Source organism: Panicum virgatum, chromosome 5N (assembly GCF_016808335.1).
Source record: "Panicum virgatum strain AP13 chromosome 5N, P.virgatum_v5, whole genome shotgun sequence".
Lineage (NCBI taxonomy): Eukaryota > Viridiplantae > Streptophyta > Magnoliopsida > Poales > Poaceae > Panicum > Panicum virgatum.
This window is the reverse complement of record NC_053149.1, coordinates 46,889,593-46,905,570: the sequence shown is the minus strand read 5'-3', so window position 1 is coordinate 46,905,570 and position 15,978 is coordinate 46,889,593. Positions and strand designations below refer to the sequence as shown.

The following is a 15,978-nucleotide window of genomic DNA, read 5'->3' as shown; positions in this document are numbered from 1 at the left end:
TGGGAGTTAGTAAAAATCATAATTTGGGAAATAAAAAATGTGTAACTCTTGGAGATGCTCTAAAGAGCACTATCCCCGGTCGGAGTTTGCTCCGTCACTCTATCTAGAAAAGAATCCCCGTTTGTAGTGATCCAGAAACGATTGTTTAGGTGTCAGTTTGGGTGCAGATCTTTGCTTAGATTGGAGAGTCTGCGTAGCACAACTATTTCCAGCGACGACAGTACTCGAGACAAGCACACGAGATGCACACATCTCTTCCCCTGCATCGCAGACGGGTCATCAGAGAGTTCACTTAACAACTAAAATGATTGGGACTAACCGTTGACTACCCTCAACGCACAAATGGTACACTGCACTACTACCTCACGCCGAAAAGGGAGAGATGTGCAGTTTATTCCTCTCTCGATGAGGGAGATTAGGAACGGCGTCCTGCATCACCAAAATCGCTCGCCACTTTGGGAAAGCAAAAGCGCTAAGAGAAGCGAAAAAGAATGCCCATCTTTCTAGGCCGGGCGCGAGGCGCTGCCGGCTGCTCCAGCGTTGTTACAAGTGGAGAGCAGAGGGCACGGTTGCTGCCGTCGCAAGCCACGCCGCGCAGGTGTCACGGCGAAGAGCCGAAGACTTCAGATCCTCCCCTATCGTCTCGGTCCCGTCCATTGTCACGTTTTGGAAGCCTAGAACGACGTGACCAACGAACGCCCCTGGCCCCGATGTGGCGTGCGTTCACTGCACCTCTGACGCCTCAAGGCAAAGAGGAAGGAGACGTCGAGCCTGCCTGCCGTTCTGCGGCAAAACCGGTAGCTGATGCCCCCGTCGTCGGGAGAGAGCCGCGGCCGTCGTGTCTCCCGGCTCTCTGTCGACAACGTGCCGAGACGCCCGGTGGTCGTGCGTTGTAGCTGGGCTGCAGGAAGCGTGCACGTTCACGCACGGGACAGGGGCGACGAGATTGCTGGCGGCACTGCTACACTCCCCCGCAGACACGGGACCGGTGCGGTCGGTCTCCGCGCCTTCGTTCAGAAAGAAAAAAAAAGAATAGGGGAACGATTCCCTGCTTTCAGAGACTGGATAGATTGCGAATCTTGAACAAACATTGTTAAAAGTCTCAAAAGAAACGCCCCGTAGCTCGGTTAGAAACTAACAGTAGCTTGCACCCACAAATTGCGCGAGGATTTAACAATGGCCTTTTTTGTGTTGGGGTGGGGGGACTTTCTGGTGAAAGTGAAATCTGAACATTTTTTTCCAATCCTCGTCGAACAGTCCCGTCAGAGTTTCTTCCCCATCATAGCCCACCCTCCTTTCCTCGGTCACCATGAGTGGCGCTCCTCCGATCGATTGCCCTAGCAGCACTAGCAGTACCGCCACCACGGCACCACCCTCCAGTTCCACTGTTGCTAGCACTGTGCTACAGCGATCGAGACCCACCGAAACGGAGCAGGCGGCCTCCCAGCATCCCTCCCCTCCAGGCACAGGCAGCAGCAGTCAAGATCCGCGAAATCCTACGCACCGTGCTCCATCATTGCACCCGCAAGCTCCCGCAGAGGCGCACAGTTTTGTCATCAGTGCAACAATGCAAGCACAGGAACTTTTGTTTTGTTTTTTATTCTTTTTCCCTCGACGCAACATCAACATGGGATAGAAAGTTTTGCCACGGGCATGATGGTTGATGGCCGGCCGCTCGCTCGGTAGCCCCCCACCGCTCGGAGCCGCAGATGCATGCTGCGCGCGGGCAAAAGCCCCCGCCTCGGATTCGCCGCCGATGCTGACGACGATGCACGGCACGGCGCAGGTCGTGTGGGTGTGGCATTCTCGGGCGCCGTTTAGTTGGCGAAATTTTTTTGACTTCGGAACTATAGCATTTCTGTTATTATTTGGTAATTAATATCTAATTATAGATTAATTAGGTTTAAAAGATTCATCTCGTCATTTACAATTAAATTGTGTAAATTAATTATTTTTCAACTACATTTAATACTTCATACATGTGTCCAAAGATTCGATGTGACAGAAAATCTTGAAATTTTTTGGGAACTAAACATAGCCTCAGCTTTTGCGAGGGAGCTTTTGTTTAAGGTCCGGCTGCCTTTCCCTCCCGCTCCCGTCTCACGTCCTTAAACCGGAACAAGGCTTAAAGACTCGAGAGACCTGAAGAAAGCCAGCCAAAGGTCAGACTAAACTATGGCGTTCCCGGGCTCTTTTCCGTCGCCAAAGCCGGTGTCGCTTTGGGCCATTCTCGCGACCTTTGCCCCCCGCGCCCCTGCGTGGCTGCGCCGCCCCCAGCACGCAGCCACGCAGGGTGACGCCGGCCGCGACGGCCTGGTAGAGGCGACCCCCCCCCCCCCCCCCCCCCCCCCCGGCGTCCGGATCACGCGCGGATCTTTGTCTTCATCACACCCCATCGATATCGGCCAATCGTACGTACTAGGACGCGCACGCTAATTGCTCTCGTCCCGTCTCCCTCCCTCCCTCCCCCGTCTCGCTCTCGCCACCAGCTCCGCTCCTGTCCATCATGGAGCCGCGACGGGGGCCGGGGACCCGGGCATTTCACGGCCTTTTCCCCGCGATCCCGTCCCCGTCTCCCTCCGGCAGGAACACGGCGAATCCCGCAGGCCGCCGCTGCGTTGCACTCGCACAGGCCACGGCCGGCGTACGCGCTCCTCCTGGCAGGAGGACGGGGATGGGGATGTGATGTGACTACAGGTTTTGTACGGGCACGTCCTACACGCTGCACAGTGGTTTGCAGGCCCAGTGACCGTTCTCTTGTACAACGGTTGAACACTAGAGCTGGTCTGAATCATGCACGGTTACAACGGTTGAACAGTATAGCTGGTCTGAATCATGCACGGTTCTGACAAGCAAACGCGGTGAATTTCTATTTCTATATGTTCAAGCCCCGAGGCTCCGCGCACGCCCAGGCAGTCCACGTCGGCCCAATTATTTCGGCCGTCTGATGGCTATGGATGGAAGTGAATCTTGTAATTTCGGAGTACTAAATAAAATCTATTTACAAAATTTTTTGCACGGACGGATTGTAAATCATGAGACGAATCTAATGAGTATACTTAATTCATGATTACTCATAATTAGCGAACGGTTACTGTAGCATCACTGTTGCAAATCATAAATTAAGTAGGCTCATTAGATTCGTCTCGCGATTTACAACCTACTTGTGTAAAAAGTTTTGTAAATAGATTTTACTTAGTATTCCATACATGTGCTCAAATATTTGATGTGATGTTTTTGGGATAAAATTTTTGAATCTAATCACGGCCCTAATTTCTAAATATGATAGCCCTGAAGGTCGGCGCAAGGGCAGACCGGCCACATCAGTAAAAAAGTTGTCACCATTCGATCCTAAATTGACGGTGCATGTGATCGGCCGTGCCATCGTTATCTTTGAAGCCTTGAGACACGAATGGTCCACGCATCAGCTCTCCATTCGGTCACTGCAAAATATCTGAATCTAGAACTTTCGACCGGTAATTTTGGTGGACTCCGAATGGGTGTGCGTTCTACTGCAACGACGACAGTGAAGCTAGACCGGAGAGCCACGCGGCGAGTTTGGGCGGGCCGCCGGGCACGCCCTTACCGGGTGCGGCGAGTTTATGCCGGCGGGTGACCCGGCCTCACTTCGGTACGCCGCGGTGCCGCAAGTCGGGCATGATAGCCGCGCATTGCATGGTGAGGAGATGCCCGAGGACCGCTCCCGCCCGCCTTTGACGGCGAGATTGAGACGTCGGATTTTAGCTACTATTTTTTTATCTTTTTTGTTTTAAAAATAAATGTCCTATTTCTATCTATATATATTCATTTATCTATACATCTACTACAAACCTCTATATAAACTTATGTTGCCAAACGTAAATAAGTAAATAAATTACGCGCGCCAAGGCGCGCGCAAAACACTTGTTAAAATTAATTTGAGCCATTGAACGTTGCGAGATGAGATGCACACACCTTAAAGCAAAAGGAGATTCAGACATTGGCCTCGAGCCAGATGGTGCATAACGTTGAGGACCTAATTAGAGATCGTGTTGCAACAGTCTCTTGTACAAAGTGAACAAAAAAAAAAAGAAGAGAAAACCTAACAAAGCAAAGGAGGTGGGCACAGATCCACGCTTGTACATGGGGGAGGCGGCTAAAGGAGCTCTTTTCCCACGCCTAAACTAAAACCCACCAAAAGAGCCCCCGCTTGCCCGCATAAACAAGCGTAAAGATGTCTCGCGCCCGCTCGCGAAACCGCCCCCCTGCATGTTCTTCACGCGAGCCTTTCAGCGACTCGTACTCGCGGCGGCAGGTTCGCCGTCTTTTCCTCGCGTCCGCCGCGAAATTCCGCCCGAAGCTTCGGCCGCCGTCGCCAGAGCGAGCCAAACGGCGAGCATGGCAAATGCAGAAATCCCCAGCAACGATGCTGGCTGCTTGCTCTCAGAGTCTCAGGTGGAGGGACGTCACTCACGGCCCCGGGTCGCTCCGCGACCGCAGCAGCGACGTGTCGAGCTCGGAGACGGACGCTGCGGAGCGCAAGGGACAGGCGCGTTAGAAAACAGTGGCACGCTTCGAAGAATTATAACAATGGCGGGGCACGAGGCGCGCGGTGGCGTCAGGGCCACGGCGTCGGCGCTCGTATGCGATGGAGACGGACCTCGGTGGAGCGACTCCTTGCAGTGCGCGATGGCGCTGGCGATGCCGTCCTGCTTCTCGGCGAGCGAGTCGTCGCGGCGGGCCGGCGGGGACTGGGCGGCGGACGCCGAGCGGCTCTTCCGGAGCCGGAGGTCAGCGGCGGCGGCGGGCGCCGCCGCGCCGCGCCGCAGCCGGCTCGAGATCTTGCTGAGGTACCGCCGGAAGACGTCGCCCGAGGGTGGCCGGGCCCTGGCCTCCTGGGCGCCGGGCGACCCGCCGCCGTACGCGGCGAAGAGCCTGGAGGCGGAGCGCGCGCTGCTGCTGGCGCTCCGGGAGAAGCTGGCGCGGCCGCCGTAGAGGGCGGCCTTGGCGGACCCGAAGCTGAGCGTGCGCAGCTGCAGCCTGCGGCTGCCCGCGCTGCTGCGCCGCGCGCGCGAGGCAGCGTCGCTGGGCTCGGACGCGCAGAACATGAGCGGCAGGGGAAGGGGGGTCGCCGCCGCCGCCGCCGCGGCGCCGCGGAAGAAGAGGCGCTCCTCGTACGACGGCGACGCGGAGCGGCTCCGCTGCAGCGAGATGACGAAGTCGAGGCCGCCTCGTTCGGCGGCGGCGGCGGGGCAGGACGCGGCGTAGTCGTCGGACTCGGAGCCCGACTCGGCCGCCTGGCTGCCCGCGGCGGAGGCCGGCGCGGAGCAGCAGGACAGGTCCAGGTCGAAGAACGGGCCCTCGTCCTCGTCCTCGCCGTACGCGTACCCGGCGCGCAGGGTGACCGGCGCCGTCGCGGCGGCGGTGATCGTGGACACCGCGCGGCGCCGGCGGCGGAAGCGCCGCGCCGCGACCAGCCGGAGGATCTGCATGGCCCGTGCGCTCTCCTGGGCGTCCGTGCGTGCGTGGAACGCGGTCGTGCGAGCGAGCCCGCTTTGGCTGCGGTGGTGGAGTGCGGGTGTGGGAGCTGGGAGCTTGGGAGGTGGCGGTGGTGGTAGGCGGTGGCTTTTAAACGGGAGCGGCAAAGGCCAAAGGGTCCGGGTTTTTCCTCCGTTTTTGGCGCTGTTTGTGGGGGCCTCGGCACGGGGATTTGGGATTGCCCAGGCCTGGCTATATCTATTCGTTCGTTGCGCGTCACGGCTCGGCACCATGGCACGAGGAACTTACCGGAGCGGCGGCGACTGAGTTTGGGTGCCGTGCTTCCACAGAGTCGCCATGTTAGCTTCGGTTAGAAGGCATGTCACCGTCTCCGGATTGTTACTTGGTCTCCTACTGTATGTTTGGTTGCGGGATCAATGAGTTGGGTTGGATCCAACCCGGATTTTGGGGATGGAGCCGACTCATCCATCTGTTTGGTTGCACATCTGATTTTGGGGACGGAGTGAACCCATTTCATGTTTGGTTGAAGGAATTGGGAATACGGGTTGGATGACACGTTAACACCGTTTTCTCTAACGTTTTTGCATCAGGACCGCTGAACTTTTCAAAAATCAACGAAACCTATATCAGCAAACATTTCTCTCTGGCGTTTTTACATCAGGACCCAAAGAAGAGCTTCTACTTCATTTGTGCCCCTCTCTTCTTCTACGCGGATCCAGTTCTGCACCGCCTTCTCGACAGTGAGCTCCTTGTGCGGGACGTTGGCGAACCAGGCGACGTCGCGGCTGGCGGGCCACGGGAACGGGTTGCGGTAGCCCCTGGGCGCCGGCCCGAGGCAGCGGAGGTGCTCGGAGTCGGAGGACGGGCAGTGGCGCTCCCGGTAGACGAGGCGGTCGCGCGAGAAGCGGAGGGAGCGGTCCACATCCTCGCAGGGCGTGTACTCGGAGTACTTGGCGGGGCAGGCCTCGTAGGCGCGCTGGCGCGGCGCGGCCTCCGCCTCCATCCCGTCCCCAGTGTGGTGCGCGGCGAAGTCGAGCGGCCCCGCGGAGGAGGGGGAGGAGGAGCCCGCGGAGACGGTCGGGGTCGGGGAGGCGCAGGAGACGGCGGTGGCGATGGAGACGGCGGCGCCGGCGCCGGCGGTGGGGGCCGTGGAGAAGCCGCCGTGGTGCCAGATGCCGAGGAGGTAGGACAGGGAGCAGAGGACCGCGACGGCTGCGAGGTGGAGCAGCGAGGGGCAGCGCCCGGCTGCGGCGGCTGACGAGAGGTGCAGCTTCGCGGCGGTGGCGCCCGCCGCCATGGCGAACCCCCTCTGCAGCCGCGGCCGCTCTCCGCTAGCGCTGGCTGCCTCCCTACCTGCTTCCCGCACAAGCGCCCCTGTCCCTGCGTGCGCGCCGCGCCCGTCCGTCCGTGTGGTGTGCTCGCGCGGTGGCCGCGCCCTCCCTCAGCCACGCTCGCCTCGAGCTCGCGGGGGCGGAGGTCGGCCACCGGGCCGGAGGTCGGCGCGCTGAAGCCAACGTCTGCTGTCGGCCCGCGTGGAGAAAACGAAGGACACGGTGCTCGCAACGGAAAAAAAACTGGGTTCGCTCCATCCGCCAATTTTAGAGGGACGGGGTGAACCCGCATCTACGTGGAATATTCCACTCACGGGACCACTCCAACCCTCCCACCCTCCATCCAAGCAACACAAAAAGGGGTTCGACCCGACCCGGATGGATGGAGTCCATCCGTCCAAACAGACGGCTACAAACCAACCCGATCGATCGAGATCCTGAACAAGTCTACTGCTTACCGCTTTGACAGCGCCGCTAAATTCTCTCCCTGGCTTTTCCTTGTGGAACTGTGAGCTGTTGCGGGCAGTGACAGCCAACAACTTCCTTACCATCGAGCCACGCAAAGCGAGGAAAAAAATCTTGAAAATTCCCACCGTGAATCTGTCAAGCTAACCACTCCGTCACACATTTGATTTGAGCTCTCCGAACTGAAGCCCTCGATCGTTCTGCTGACGAAGGATGCATTCCCGGACCTTTCAGTTTGGAAAAGGTCCTCGAGTTAATTCTTTTAATGACATCAAAATTTAAGCCAATCTCTTGAATGCCATCAAAATTTAGGTTATCCTTTTCATTGCCACTGAAATTTTAATCCAATCCACTCAATGCCATTCCGTGAGTTCGCTGCTAGAATGGCAGTTAAATGAGAGGAAAAAGACATTACTACCCCTGTCAGACATGGATGAAATATTTTCTTTTTCCTTTCCCCAGCGTTGTCCTCTCCTCATCTTCTCCACTGGCTCTTTCCTCCTCTGCTCTATGCTCTCTCCCGCCCCGCCGCCCCGGCCATCCCCGGCGGCGCGCCACATCCCCAGCCATCCCGGCGGCGGAGCTCCGGCCAGGCAGGCTCCAGCCACGCCCCTAGGAACCGGCCCTCTTCCTCCTGCCCAGGTAGGCTCGTGGCGCCCTCCGACTTGCGCATCCAGATCTAGCGACCATGGCGAGACGGAGGTGCGCGGCGACCATGGAGAGACGGAGGCGCGCGGCGGCGGGCATGGCGAGGCGGAGGCGCGCCGGGAGGCGACGGCCCGCGCGGGCCGGCGAGCAGCACGCCGCCACGGGCAGACGGCGGCAGGCCATGGCCTCCTCGCCCTTCTCGCCGTGCCCCCTCACCGCACCAGCTGTCCTCGCCGCGCCGGATCTCCTCCCTCCTCCGGCTTCCTCGCGGCCTCCGCCCCTCCATGCTCCCTCTACTGCCTCCTTGTCTTGCCCTCCTGGCGGCGCGACGCCGTCCCGCGAGGGGAGCTCGGTCCGCCCTCGTGCGGCGCCCTCCTGGCGGCGCGACGCCGTCCCGCGCGGGGGGGAGGGGCGCGGCGGCAGGGTGTGGGGATGGGGTGGGCCACGGGCGGGCCTAGGAGGTGGGTTGGGTTGGAAGTTAGGGATAGAGTTCCTGGGGGTAGAATTGGAAAAAAAAATTGTATAGATTGTACTTTAACGATTGTATACAGTGTTTTGACGGTTTGTGCTTGAAATCTAACGGGAATGACATTGAGAGGATTGGAGTAAAATTTTAGTGGCAATGAAGGAATGACCTAAATTTTGATAACATTTAAGAAATTAGTTTAAATTTTAATGACATTCAAGGAATTAATTCCTTGGCTACCGCTTACCTATGGTCCACTCGCGATCCAGATGGCACCACAGCTCCACCATGGCACCATCCACGGGAGTGAGCGAGCACATTGCTCCGTTCACGCGAGCACTGGCGAACACCCTGGCCTGGGGCCCCGGAACAATGCGGGGAATGGAAAAGACACGAGCGTTCGTCCAGCAGTCCAACCGGACGGGGGCCAAAAACGCAAGGCCGGATCAAGCAGAAGCTGCATGGAAGTCTGTGAAACGGCCATAAATTTGCAAAGTGGAGGGTCACATCGGCCATCATCGAGCGAGCGAGAGGGTCGCCGGCGATGGGAACTGACGGGCGACTGGGGCCCTGTTTGGTTTACATGTAGTACTACTAGCACACATTTCCCGAGAAAAGAATCTTCGATGCATGGAGTACTAAACGAAATTTATTTGCAAAACCTTTTCACGGATGGGTATAACTTTTCACGACGAATCTAATGATAGTAATTAATCGATGATTGGCTACAGTGATGCTACAGTAACTATCCTCTAATCGTGCGGTCAAAGACCTCATTAGGTTCTTCTCGCGAAGTAGTACAGCGCTGTGGAGTTAGTTTTGTAAATTACCTTTATTTAGCACCCCTAATTATTGGTCAAAGTTTTTGTGCTATTTGTGCTATGGCAAATCAAACAGGGCCTGGAGCAATGCTGCTGCTGCTGTTGCAGCTGCAGCGCAGCCGTGTGCAGGTGGCCGCAGAGGAAAAGCGCAGCCCAGGCCCCAGGGCACTCGATGAGTGCAAAGGGTCATTTAGTTGGTGAAAAAGTTTGGATTTGATATTGTAGCATGTTTTGTTATTATTTGACAAATAATATTCAATCATATATTAATTAGTATTATTAGATTCATCTCATATGAATTAGTTAAATTGTGTAATTAATTTTTTTCCAACTATATTTAATATTCCATGCATATGTTCGAAAATTTGATTTGACAAGTACTGTGCAAACAAATTTGGGAATAAACGCTTTCTCGCTCACCTTCACCTGTAGCCTGCCCTCCAATCTCTCCCTCGTTCACGGCCAGGGCCCAGGTCCAGCCTCCTCGCCCGGTCCAACCCATCTACAGTGGTCGCCGGTCAAAAAAATGCAATTATTTGGATTGACCGGGCCGGGTCACGCCTGTCATCCAGGCCCGGGATGGACTCTGTCAGCCTGTGCACCTGTGCAGAGCGGGTTGTTCTGTTAGCAGATGTTTTAACAGTCTCCATAAAAAAAAACTGGATGTTTTAACAGCGTTTAGAAAGCAGCTGCTTTCAGTGTTAAGAGTACTGTGCGTGAGTGGTAGGTGAGATCGAGATGCGTTCTTTGTTTTTGTGCGAGAAAGATGTGACGTGATGGATCATGGTTGCTGACTTTGGGGCGCCTGGTTTTGGCGCCCTGCGTCGCGTCAGCCGTCAGGTCGGGCGGCCATGGCCTGGACCGACCCCTCTGCGAGACCTTCAGACCTAGCGCTCGCTTTCTTGTCCAGATGTAGGGGTAGACCGGTAGAGTGGAACGAACGGCAAACACTGTCTAGGGGTGGCAACGAGTTTAAATTCATCTGATTTTGCCATCCCAAATCCAAACCCAACATCAGATTAACGGATATCCATGGATTACTCGTGGATCTATACTTTACTATATAATTTTTTCTCAAGATTAATAAATTTAACATAGTAAACATCATTTGTAGCGTATTATGAGTAAGAAATTTATGTTCACTATAAATTACAAAAAAAAATATAAATATAAATAACAAGCTCTATATTGAAATGATCATATGTACATGCGCATACGCGTGATGGATTTGTGACTTTGTATGGTGTTAACAAACACGACAACTGCAAAGCGAAAACACCCATACCTACTACTTAAGGGTTCACTAAAATAAGAATTAAAGAAAAGAGATGTTAAATTTGTTGTAAACTCACAAATAAAATGACAATTGCTCTATATTGGATCGGGTTTAAAAAACCCATGGGTTCACGGGTTCGGGTATTGTAGGAACAAACGCGTGTCCATAAACCCAGCGGGTAGGACTTTGTGCTCATTAATAAACCCACGGGTCTAGAAGTTGACCCAAATCCGTACCCTAATGGAACAAAAATCCATCGGGTTTGGGATTTCGGATACCCATTGCCATCCCTAACCTTGTCCTTGTGGGGAGACCGGTGAGAAAGATCGCGACTTTTGTTACCACCATACTTGAGAAACAAAGTGGTTTTGCTCACAGCTCATCGCACGTGCTTGCAAAAAAATGTCTCTCAAAAACTTGTCTTATCTGATGTCGCGCTCGTTCTGCAGAGGTTCTTTTCGTTTGGTTTCGACCTTCTTGACTTCTTCTTCTTCTTCTGCCTGTAAATATTCGGTGACAAAGCAGGGGCCAAAATTTTGAACGCAGCTTGGAACTTTGTTCTTTAAACTTTAGGGCGCGTTTAGTTCCCAAAAAATTTCACCTCTCCTTTAAACACATGTATGAAGCACTAAATGTAATTAAATAACAAAACTAATTACACAGTTTGGATGTACATGACGAGACGAATCTTTTAAGCCTAATTAGTGCATGATTAGCCATAAGTGCTACAGTAACCCACATGTGCTAATGACGCGGTCAAAGGCCTCAAAAGATTCGTCTCGTGGTTTCCAAGTGAATTCTGAAATTAGTTTTTTAATTAGTGTCCGAAAAATCCTCCCGACATCCGGTCAAAGTGCTGATTTGACCTCCAAAAAATTTTGGCGGGGGAACTAAACGCGCCCTTAAAAGCCGCCAGGCGGGGGGCACTGTGGGTGTACCTGGAACATGGAACATGATCCTCTGACGGATCGTTTCCGGGGAAGGAAGGACGCAGGCAGAGCAATTCAATACCACTGCAGCATCTGGACGGCGATGAGACGCATGCCGTGCCGTTGGGATCATACGTTTCAGGCCTTTCTTTAGGCCTTGTTTAGTTGGAGGTTGTAAAATTTTTGAAAAGTCATCTTTCTATATTTAAAGTACTAAATATAGACTAATTACAAAATAAATTATAGAACTCGTCTGTAAATCGCGAGACGAATCTAATGAGGCTAATTAATCCGTTATTAGAGGTTATTTACTGTAGCATTTTAGCGTCTAATTACGGCCTAATTAGGTTCATTAGATTTGTCTCGCGATTTACAGTCAAACTGTGCAATGTGTTTTTTATTTCGTCTAGATTTAGGTCTCCATGCAGGTGTCGGAATTTTTTTTGGAATTTTGAACTTTGCAACTAAATAAGGGGTTAGTTGCATCCAAAATTCCAAAACTTTACAAGATTCTCCATTACATCGAATCTTGTTTAGTTACATCCAAAATTTCAAAACTTTACCAGATTTCCCATCACATCGAATCTTTGAACGCATGCATGAAGTATTAAATATAGCTAAACAAAATAACTAATTATATAGTTTGTCTGTAATTTGCGAGACGAATCTTTTAAGCCTAGTTAACCCATGATCGGATAATAATTACTAAATACAAACGAAAGTGCTACAGTGTCAAACTTCCAAAAGTTTTTGCAACTAAACAAGGGCTAGATGCGAAAAGGGTGTAAAGTACTGTATCATTTTCGTTTGTATTTGGTAATTATTATCCCACCATAGGTTAAGTAGGATCAAAAGATTCGTCTCGCAAATTATAGTCAAATTGTGTAATTAGTTATCTAGTTTAGCTACATTTAATATTTCATGCATGCGTTCAAAGATTTGATGTGATGAGAAATCTTATAAAGTTTTGGAATTTTGGGTGCAACTAAATAAGGCTTACTGTGCGATTTTCCAAAGGAGAAGTTTCCTTTTCATTTTACCGGCAGTACAAGGAGCTACAGCTACCACTGCATGCCTACGAGATTTGAGTATGGGTCACCCACCCGTAAACGCAAAAAAGCCGTAAACACATTAAAGTGAAAAAGAATCTTGTTAATTTGAAGTACTAAATGAAGTCTATTTATAAAATTTTTTGCATGGTTGGGTTGTAAATCGCGAGACGAATCTAATGAGACTACTTAATCCATGATTTGCAACAGTGATGCTACAGTAACCAACTGCTAATTATTGATTAATCATGGATTAATTAGCATCATTAGATTCGTCTCGCGATTTACAACTCATCCATGTAAAAAGTTTTATAAATAGACTTCATTTACTACTTCAAGTTGGGAAGATTCCGACTCAAAATTTTTTTGCCTTTACAGGCCTCACGAACTAAACACGGCCTATTTAGTGTTGGCACAGTCGGAACAGACGAACAGTTCGTCAGTTCCTGCCCTCCCGCTCTGGCTTTGTCCCTGAAACTAACTGCCCATAGGCTACAGCTCAACCGTACCGGTGATTAGGGACCAAGACGGCGACTATTACCTACTCGTACCAGGTGCAAACGAAGGCAGGATCCGAGGCCAGAGAAGACGGGGACATGCTTTCTTCATCCTAACCGTTAAACTAACGAACCTTGGACCCCGCAGATTTGTTGGGAAGCAACTCCAATGCTTGTTTTCTCTTTCTCTAGCTGAATTGGCGACCACGCTGCCTTGTTACGGTCAGACGGAGCGCGCAGCTCCTGTTCCTTGTCTGTTGCGCACAACCAGGACCCGTTCCCGTTGGCCGCTGCTGATTAGGGCTGGGCATTCGGGTTACCCGAAAATTTCGGATCGGGTTTTCAAAATTTCGAGTTCTGAAAAACACAACCCGAAATTCTTTGAAAAATCAAAACCCGAAAATTCGGGTACCCGACATTTCGGGTTCGGGTTTACCCGATCAACCCGAAATTCCAACACTGCAGAAGCAGGGGAGAGAGGCAAAGAGCACGGAGAGAAGGGGCCTCGGAGGGAGATGGCCTACACGGCTGCTCACCTGCGCAAGAGGTGGCGGCGGGCGCCGCGGCGGCGGCCGGGGGATGCCTGGGCGGAGGGCGCCGCGGCGGCGGCCGGCGGGCCCCTGGGCGGTGGCGCGGTGGGCACTTCGGCCACCTCCGCCTCGAGACGAGGATGGGAGCCGCGCTGGGGTTGGGGCGGCGGAGCGCTAGGGTTGGGTGCGCCGCTGTAGGGGGTGGGGGGGGGGGGTCGGTCTGGTGGGTGGGGCGCGCTAGGGTTAGGAGGGAGTCTGGTGGTGGTCTGGTCACTTGTGGCCTGGTGGGCTAGGCCAACAATGTATAAATAGACCTGGATGAGCCATTTTTCGGGTTGTTCGTGTATTTCGGGTATCGTGGCCCAATATCCGAATTACCCGTACTAATTTCGGGTACTAGAACCCGAATTAGAGATGATTAAGACTTGAGGACAGCGTTATGTTGCTTCTCCAGGAGCAGGGGCGGACCCAACTCACCACGGTAAGGCCTCCTTTCTCTGTTCTTCTTCATCATCTCCCTTCACCTCCTCCTCTTCCTCTAGCTTCCTCTGTTCCAATGGAGACATCAGCCAATTGGGGGGCTGCAGCCCCAGCGCCCCCAAGATTTGCCACTGTCCATGAAACCATGACCCGATGAGCAGCCATGGTCGTTACCAATGCTTAGGCGTCGACCACTCCTGAAGAACGATTCCAATAACATGATCCACATGGTTGTTGCCTTTGTTGAACAGTGTACCACGCGACATGAGCACTTCCGGACATGGGTGCCAAGCTCTCGTCAGACCTCTCACCCCCTTGTTTCGTGCTTGCTGTCTCCGCCGCCCATCGACACGACACAAGGCCAGGCGGCTGCGGACTTGCAGCACGGTGCCTCATGTAGTCCCGTCCCGTGCCGCATCGCTACCTCTTCAAGAACTTGGCTTCGTATCCGCCCCCGTTCAACTGGTCAATCTCAACCCGCAAAAAAAAACACTGGTCAAGCTCAAAGTTAAATGTTGCGTGATGGGGGCATGGGGCTCCGATCCACCGCTTAAGGGCATGTACAACGCCAATCAATGCGTCGTCTTTATCCGGTTAATTGCGATTAGCGAGGCTCATTAACTCCGGTTTTTCCCGCAATGCTCCCTTGCCGTCGTCTCCCCAGACGACGGCTTCGGCCCGTTCCCCGAGCGAATGCAGACGGCTTGCGACGCGTTGTACAATATCGATGCGAGAAGGCGACGACAGCGTCGATCCTATGCTCCCACCGTGATTTTCCCACGCGCGTCATTCTATCTGTCTCTGCCATCTTTCATCCCCTGCTTACCTCTCAGATGTTGCGCCACCGGCTCCGGCAAAGCGTGTGCCGAGGGCGCTACGGCTCCGGCGGGCGCATACCGCGGAGGCGATGGCTGCCGCGGCTCCGGCGGCCGCGCCTCTTCGATGTTGCGCCACCATCCGCACGACCTTTCTTCTCTCCTCGTCGTCCGTTGCGAATCCAAAGCTAGGATTCTTGCGCAATGCAGGCCACGGAGGCGCGCCAAGGGTGAGGCGTCCTGATCCCACCCCTTGTTCGCCGCAATGATTTGCAGCTTTGCTTCTAGGCTTCAGAATGGATCTGGCGCTGTAATTTTTTTGCTTCTAGGCTTCAGAAATAGTTCCCAATCAAGATCCTACATACTTAAATTCGATAAATATAGCTTCATAAATAATCTGCTTTGTTTGAGTGTTTCATTGTCCTCAACTCTGAATCTGAGCTCTCCTTCAGTAGGCTCGCACGCTCCTGATTGCTTACCTATTTGTTCTAGTGCTATTCTTCAGGTTGTAGAGATGCAATGCCAAATTTTGTGTGCACCGTTGATGTTTTGTTCCAAATCACTGGCCTTTTTTGCAACAAGATCTTGAGATGCAGTGATTTGCTCGAGCCAATGCCCTGCAGGTTGAGTACACAAGGATATCTGCTAATCAGAGGTTTAGACTTCTGCTGCTGATGGATTCTTGGAGAGCTACTACTACTATGAAATCTTATTTTCCATTGATAAGTTAAAGCATGAATGGTGCAATTCAGTATTATCAACCATGGCTGTTCTTGTTGAATTCATCCTGATCCTCTGGTCTTAATTTCACAGGGTCAGATGATTGTATTTCAGTCGAAATTCATACTGATCTTGTGGTCCGATGATTGAATTGGAAAGTCTAGAGTGACGTTTCATAGAGTGACGTTGCAGGGATCTGTTTATTTCTAGAGTGACGTTGGTGCTTTTCTATCTCATATGCACGGTGCAATTCATTTTATTTGATTCATCCATCACGTTTGATTCAACGTGAATACACAATATTCAGTCCTCTGTTTTTTAGGCAACAAAATAGTACACAATAATCTATTGCGTGATTGATCCATTATGTTTCATGTGCCAATGTATACATTAATTACCTAATAGACGCGCTAATAGACAGCCCACTGTATAAGTCGTCTGCACTGTCGTCTGTATGCTGTTTTCTAGAGACT

At 52.7% G+C, this 15,978-nt stretch overlaps 2 protein-coding genes across 2 annotated transcripts; both read right to left on the bottom strand.

Moving 5' to 3' along the window:
• Window positions 1-3,955: 3,955 nt before the first annotated feature.
• On the bottom strand, window positions 3,956-5,758 carry LOC120671807. The gene is made up of 2 exons (XM_039952045.1): window positions 4,640-5,758; window positions 3,956-4,508 (listed from the first exon to the last, which is right to left on the bottom strand). Exons 1-2 carry the CDS (start codon window positions 5,748-5,750, stop codon window positions 4,450-4,452), a joined length of 1,170 nt encoding a protein of 389 aa, XP_039807979.1. The 5' UTR covers window positions 5,751-5,758; the 3' UTR covers window positions 3,956-4,449.
• A 2,128-nt stretch (window positions 5,759-7,886) lies between these two features.
• LOC120674864 (TMF-regulated nuclear protein 1-like) lies at window positions 7,887-14,056 on the bottom strand. Its single transcript, XM_039955967.1, has 2 exons — window positions 13,968-14,056; window positions 7,887-8,415 (listed from the first exon to the last, which is right to left on the bottom strand). The coding sequence occupies exons 1-2, from the start codon at window positions 14,054-14,056 to the stop codon at window positions 7,887-7,889; spliced, it is 618 nt and encodes a 205-aa protein (XP_039811901.1).
• Window positions 14,057-15,978: the final 1,922 nt, after the last annotated feature.